Genomic DNA, 7,254 nt, shown 5'->3' with positions numbered 1-7,254 from the left:
GTCCACATCTAGACAGGAATTTGCTCTGGTCATCCTGTACCTCAGTGCTGCAGATATGGCAACCTCTGGGTGGGGAGTGAGCTCTTGCTCTGATTTGCTTCTGAAAGGACTGCAGCTAATTTCTGGCACAAATCATGGCACCAGCCATAACCCTGCTGCCACAGTATTCCACAAGCACACAAACAGAGGGGCTGCTTCCCTAAAGCAAGCCGTACCGAGGGCTCTGCCTGCAGTGACACTCCAGCATCATTCCTCCTTTCTGTCCCCGCAGGCCCAGCGCCCGTGGCGGAGGACGGGGATGAAGCCCCCAGCCCCAGCGGCTGTCGGGGTGCTGCTGGCCCTGGCCCTGCTGGCTCTCATCCACCTGCCCCCACCCCCGGACCACTCCCTGCTCCCGCTGCCGGCCTCGTCCCCGCCAGGGCCTCCGAGGGAGGCGGCTGCCGCCCTGTCTGGAGGACAAGCCCACAGAAGAAGGCTCCCCTTGCCCCGCACTCACCTGCAGCAGGAGCAGCCCCCTGGCCGGGGCAGGAGGCTGGAGAGGGACACTCCCCCTTGGCTCTCTGCTGACGACCTCCAGAAGATGTGGCTGCTGTCCAGCGGGCAGGTGATCTCCAAAACCCGTGTCCCTGCCCACGGGCAGATCATGCGAGTGAGGCTGCGTGCTGTGGGGGATGCCACGGGAGATGCCAAGGAGGACGTCTTGGCAGCCAGCCCGGAAGGAGACTGCCAGGATGGGCGCTGTGGGCTCATCAAGCGCCCCGGGGACCTGTACGAGGTGCTGGCCTTCCACCTGGACAGGGTGCTGGGGCTGAACCGCAGCCTGCCCGCCGTGGCCCGGCGCTTCACCAGCCGCCTCCTGCCCTACAGCTACACAGACGGCGCCCTGCGCCCCATCATCTGGTGGGCTCCTGACCTCCAGCACCTGGAGGATGCCAACAATGACCAGAACTCCTGTGCCCTGGGGTGGCTGCAGTACCAGGAGATGCTGCAGCCGCACAGACCGATGCCGGTGGCCAGGGATGCTCCCTGCTCCAGCATCCCACACAGCGAGTGGAGCCGCCTGGCCCTCTTTGACTTCCTTCTCCAGGTAGGGCTGTGGTGATTGAGGCGACCTGTCCCATCAGCTGTGGCACCCGGATTCCCTTGCACCTGCACCTTTATTGTCTGACCATGGTCTCCTGCTCTGCGGGGTCACATCAGGTGTGGTTTCTTGGGATGTGTTTTCACTCTTCAACTGATGGCCACGCAGATGATGCGGTGGCCATGCAGAACTTCATGCAGAAGCACTTTGGCCTGAGTATGGTCCATGTTTGGGACTCACAGGCAGGTTGTAGGAGTCTGTCCTCGCGTGGGCAAGCTTTCTGCTGTTCATTTTGTGCTGGCAGAGGCTTGGGACATCCCTAGAGACATCCCTAGGGCATCCCTAGGGATAAGCAGCATGTCTTGCACCAGCCCCATCACATCCAAACTCAGGGATGTGCTGCTGGCATTGGAAATAAGGAGCCGTGCCTTGGACAGCGCTGCCTTCCTCCTCCTCGGCATTAATAGCACTTAATCTTCTGTCTGGAAAATCATACCCTGCCACTACAAGGGATTACAACAGTATCCCAGAGAGTTATCAGGTCTTGGAGGGCAGCTGTGAGGAGGCAAAAGTGATTTCTGTGGAGAAAAAGAAAGCCTGTTTAGGCACCTGGGGGCTGGTTATCAGACAAGAGAAAACTGCCTGAAAGGACAAGTATTAATACAAAAAAAAAACAAAACCCAAACCACTAAAATATGTTTTCCTTATTTCTCTTTTTTTTACAACTATGGCTGGCAGAGGTGGAGCTGTTCTGTCTGGGCTTGAAAATATTTTAGCTGAAACAACCAGAGAAATGAGAAGATTAACCAATCCCCTTCCCTTCCCCCGACCAAAGTACTGCTGAGTGCAGTGGAAAGGCTGAGACTGCAGGAGAAAGTATCTAGTTCTAAGGAGAGTTCCTCCTCAAGGGCTGAAGCAGTGCAATGATAAATTCAAGGGCAATCCACAGGTTCTCCTCAATAATTCTAATGGAATCCTTCCATGCAGAACAAGTCACATAAAGGTAAAGAGGATATTATAGAAGTGGAGTAGCATCTTCCAGAAGTGGTTTTAGAATCTCCCACCCTTGCTGGGGAAGGAGAAGTTGATGAGATTTGAGCCCTGTTGTACCCTGGCATTGAAATATTGGTAGTTTTCTTCAATTTCCCTTAAAATTTGGCTTCTTCTGTATTAATTTCTCCTGGTATTTGCCACAGGGGAACCCCCCCACAACGTGCAAAGTTTTAGTGGGGGCAAAATGCCAAGCCTGGTAGAAAAGGGACAGCTGCTGATGGCTTTGTCCTGCACTTAAAGACGGCCAAAACCAAATCAACTCTGCGGCCACATCCCTGACCTGGGACACCCTCTTCCCAGCCAGGGGGAGAGCAAGGAAAATTTCCCCAGGGGAAGCCATCCCAGGCTGAATCATAACTGGAAAAACCTATCAGATGCAAGGGAATGCCCCAGGATGGGCATAAGAGGGGCTGAAGGTGAGCTTCTAGTAATGTTTGAGCTTGGATGGGAGAAAGTGTGACTCATGTATTTGTCTTCTAGCAATAACACCAAAATTCCCATGAATTAGAGCTGTTTAGGCTCTGGAAAGGAGAAATTAATACCAAAAAATCAGGGGAGGGCCAGGGGAGGGAGGGCTTGTCAGCATGTCAGGGCACTCTCAGCATCTCCACAGCCATCTGGTCCCTCTCCTGGGGCTCCACTTGGACACCAGAGCTGGCTCCACCTCACACCTCTGTGGGTTCATACCAATCCACCTTGGTTTCACAGGTGCTCGTGGGTGGGTGAGTGGAGCGCTGAGCCTATTTAATGTCTCTGTAAGTTCTCTCAGGTTGTCTTCACCTTCTGTGCAGCCTGCAAAACAACATAGCAGGTGAGAGAAACTGATGTGCTGAGCTCTCCAGTAGGCAGGCCGAGGAGATGCGAGGAGGAAATGTGATATTTTCTTCTGTTGCCATGTGTTTTGTGACAAGATGCTTGAGCACTTTTTCACTGGAGTGTCTCCCAAAGGAGAAATACTGACCTGAGTTCTTCATTAAACCTCAGAAAACAGAGAGGTTTAAGAGGCTCCGGAGTGGGACTAATCCATCTTCTCAAAGGGTTATGAATGGAATGGCCATGGAGATCACAATTTGTGTTTCCCTGTAGCATCTTCTCCAGTGCTTGGTCAGTGTTTGGGTTCAGAGTGAACTCTGTGTCAAAGCACAGTCTGTAATTGGTAACTCGTGCTAATTACCAGGGCAAGGGGACTAGGCAGCCTCTGTGGGTCACTCAGCTTCTGTCTTCTTGTCACATGTAGATCCCTTCTGGATCGCCTGAGACCTGCTCCAGCCCTCCCAGTGACTCCAGGAGCCTCTCTGCACCCTGGCCCCTGCCTCCTGGGCTGGCACCAGCAATGCCAAGCAAATCAGCGAGTCAGGCATTTTCATGCTGCAACCAGAAAACATATTTATTTTGTATTTTATATATATATATATATATATATATATATATATATATATATAATATATTTTATATATATTTAAAGGAACGTATATATATACATAGGGTTTTTTTATAAACAGGCCTTGAGATTGGGAGGAGCTGAGGCAGCTCCCCTACAGGGTCATGTCAGCACACAGCCATGGGGAAGTCTGTTGACAGCCAAGGTCCTGTCTGCCCTACAAATCCCCGCAGGATGTACCAGCCGCTTCTGACACAGCTGAGGAAACTCCATAAATACTGAGGCCAGGTCTGGCAGAGATTTATATCTTTTAAAAGCCCTTCATTCCTCCAAGGGTGTGGTTGAAGCACGAAGTTGTCAAGCAGCTCCAGGGTTTCTGCAGGGAACTGGGATGGGAAGTAGGAGGTTTGACAGCCTGGACACCATGAAGCCTTAGCAGCACCTGCAAATGATTAAACACAAATGTAGCTGAAACAAGTTACCGTGGCCCAACTTAAATGTCAGGCATGCTCTGCGTATGCACAGACTGCTTTTTCCCTTGCCAATACTTTTCCTTTCATCTTTCCATTGAGAGCTGCTCAGGTTACCGTAGGGATGGAGGAAAGGTTACATATGTGACAGGAACCAGATGAAACCATCATACAGAGCACCAAGACATGGAAAAATAAATTATTTTTGAGGTTTCAGACTCTAGGTTTCCTTGGGTGCTTTGTTGGTTTTTTTAATTCATTCATCATCGTGTACATCCTCCCTTCATTTCAGTTGGAAGCACAACCCTTTCAGTCTGTGCAGATACAGAATGTGGAAGTACCAGGTGTCTGAACTCCATCAGAAAAGTCTGTCACCATCACCTTTCTCACACCTTCTTCATGCCAAAGGGGTTCTGCATGTGTCCCATCACCTTTCTCACTCCTTCTTCATGCCAAAGGGGTTCTGCATGTGTCCTTCCATTCCTCTCACTCACCAGTGTGTGCAGCTTTTCCATTGCATGTCTCCTGAGGATCCCTAGAAATGTTTCATTTTCCTCTGTACAAGAACAGCTCACAACAGGACCTCCCCCTTCCAGGCACATGTCCCTGTTAAGGTCCCCAAATGTCTCTTGCAGGTTCATGACCGCCTGGACCGCTACTGCTGTGGGTTTCAGCCTGATCCCTCTGAGCCCTGCGTGGAGGAGATGCTCCACGAGAAATGCCGGAATCCAGCAGAGCTGGTCCTGGTCCACATCCTGGTATGTCTCCCTGCTGTCCAAGGGCTGCTCTGGGGATAACATGGAGGTGGCTGGGAGGCACTTGCAAGGGCTGAGGTGGTAGCAAAGGGAATGTAGGTCCCATGGTGATGCTGGGTCCCTGTATCCCATACCTGGGAGTTATGGTCAGGCATGGAGGGACATAGACATTGGCATCTGCGTTCCCCCAAATACTCTCAGGGTTTGTCACTGCATTAAAAAGCAGCCTAACCCCCACACTGGCACTGGTGTCTCTGCACTGAGTGAACTTCCCCTTGCCATCCTGCTGGCAGGTCCGGAGGAGCGCGCCATCCCGCCTGGTGTTCATCGACAACGCGGGCAGGCCACAGCACCCTGAGGAGAAGCTCAACTTCAGGCTCCTGCAAGGCATAGACAGGTAGGAATGTGCACGTGCTGAGCAAGGGCTGAGCTGGCACACAGAGGATGTCCAGCAGCAGTGCTCACCTTCTTGCTGCTTCTGGCCTCCCTGGTGGGGTGTCCATCTGAATGGGGATGGATGTTCTGGATGTCCCCAGAACAGGGTGGGTGGCTAGGCTCTCAAAAACATCCCACGTGCCCCTGCCCTGAAACTAACTCTTTATTCTGCTCTGGGTGGCTGATGGCAGGCTCCAAAGCCTATTTCTCCTCTCTAATTGGCAGCTGCACAAAAATAATGAATAATCAGGTATTTCAGCATTTCTTGCACCATTGCCCATGAGGCATTTTGGCATGCTAGAGGCCTCTTGATTTGGAATTTGTTTGGGTCAGTGTCTGATGGAGCTATCCTGCATGATCACCATGGGTAGAGTTTTAAGCAGAAGGCTCCTTGTCCTGCGTTCCTCTGGGTAGACGAGCATTTCCTCTTGAAGCATCGTGGCTCGAGTGCCCCGCTGTTCCCTCCCTCCCTGCTCAGCCTTCCCTGGATAACCCCTTCCCTCCCTGTCTCTTCTGCTCCCCCCCTGCAGCTTCCCAGCGGCGGCGGTGGCCACGCTGCGCTCGGGCAGATTGCAGAGCCTGCTGCTGCAGTCCCTGCGCCTGGACCGGGAGCTCTGGGAGAGCCAGGGGGGCGCCGAGGGGCTGAGACCCCTGCTCCGGACCATTGACAGGCGAGCACAAATCCTGCTCCGCCACATCCAGGAGCACGACCTGACGGTGTTTGAGGACTCGCCGCACTGAACTGACCTCCAGCTGGATCAAAGTGCACATCCCAGCAGCTGTGGATGTACCTCATGCCCTTGGCATGGACCTTATGAGGCTTTGTGCCGGTGCTGGGCTCTCCACAAGGTGTTTCCCCTCACCCTGTAGGATGACCTGGAGTAGCAGATGAAACCACAGGGAGTAGGAAAGATGGAGAGGAGATGTCTCCTAAGACAAGCCACAACTGCTTGAGAAAGGCAACAGTCATCAAGTTATGGTCTCAGCATGGATTTTCAAAGGGAGGGCACATCCGTGAGGTTTTTTGGGTGCCTTTACTCGCACATAAACACACACACAGCAGCTATAGAAACTGGAGTTCAACTAGGCAGTTGAACACCTCACAGGGACCCTGGAAAGAGTTAAAAAAGCAGTGGAAGAAGTCACTGGCAGCCTTTCCATGGCTTTTTGATGATGTCTTCGCTATTTCCTAAACATGCCAGACAGAGAGGCAGGAGGAAAGCAGTGGGGAGCTTTCTAAGTGGATTAAACAAAGACAAGACACTAGAGCTGAGCTCTGCCTTTCCCCCTGCAGAAGAGGTGATGTGTGCCTGCGAGTGAGCATGAGCCACTGCCTGAAGCTGAGACTAGGCAGGACCTTGAAGCTCAGCAGCACTGGGCAGCAGCTGCCCTCACAAAGCCCATGGTACCATCCCCAGTGAGAGCCACTGCTCTGTGCCATGTGCCATGGTCCATGCATGTGTCTTGGTGGGTCTGGGCTGCTGACAATGCTCTCAATGTCAGATTTGAAGATTTAAATCTCTCATTTGCTCTTTGCCTTCACTGTCAGGGGATTAAAGGCAAAACTACCCCGCTTCTGAAAAGCACTCCTGGCTGCTCTCCTGGGCATGACTGCATGTAACTCTTCCCCAGGCTTGCAGAAATATGTTTTAACAAAAATGCCAAGCTATTTTAGCAGAAGGCAGTCGAGTGCAAAATGCTTTCTGAACATGCTGGCACCTCCAGCAGAGCCCATCCTGTTCCTGTCACCCCTCAGGCTCTGTCCCAGCAGCCCATTCTGATGAAGCACAGCAGCATCGCAGCTAGGCAGGTCCTCAAGTGTCAGGGCTGAGAGATAATTCAAAATCAGAATGAACAGGAGGAAAAGATATGCAGGGATGGGCTCCATCATTCCCTGCAGTGTGCTTCCCAGCTGAGGCATGCAGTCAGTGTTTGCCTGGAGCACTCAGTTCCTGGCCTGTGGGTTTATGGTTTGCCACCAGAAGACTTTTTAAAGGCCTCCATTTCTCCAGTGTTACAGGCAGAGTGTCCATTGCTTCAGGCACTCCAATTCCACTTCAAGCCTTTGGAAATTCTCAG

At 52.3% G+C, this 7,254-nt stretch overlaps 1 protein-coding gene across 1 annotated transcript; it reads left to right on the top strand.

Annotated features, from left to right (window-relative positions):
* The first annotated feature begins 298 nt into the window (after nt 1-298).
* Nucleotides 299-5,916, top strand: GASK1A (golgi associated kinase 1A). Its single transcript, XM_041466233.1, has 5 exons — nt 299-447; nt 529-1,087; nt 4,621-4,743; nt 5,034-5,137; nt 5,706-5,916. Exons 1-5 carry the CDS (start codon nt 299-301, stop codon nt 5,914-5,916), a joined length of 1,146 nt encoding a protein of 381 aa, XP_041322167.1.
* The last annotated feature ends 1,338 nt before the right edge of the window (nt 5,917-7,254 follow it).

This window comes from Pyrgilauda ruficollis, unplaced genomic scaffold (genome assembly GCF_017590135.1).
Source record: "Pyrgilauda ruficollis isolate IOZ18807 unplaced genomic scaffold, ASM1759013v1 scaffold2, whole genome shotgun sequence".
Classification (NCBI taxonomy): Eukaryota; Metazoa; Chordata; class Aves; order Passeriformes; family Passeridae; genus Pyrgilauda; species Pyrgilauda ruficollis.
The sequence above is the reverse complement of the archived record's forward strand: the minus strand, read 5'-3'. Positions and strand labels throughout refer to the sequence as shown.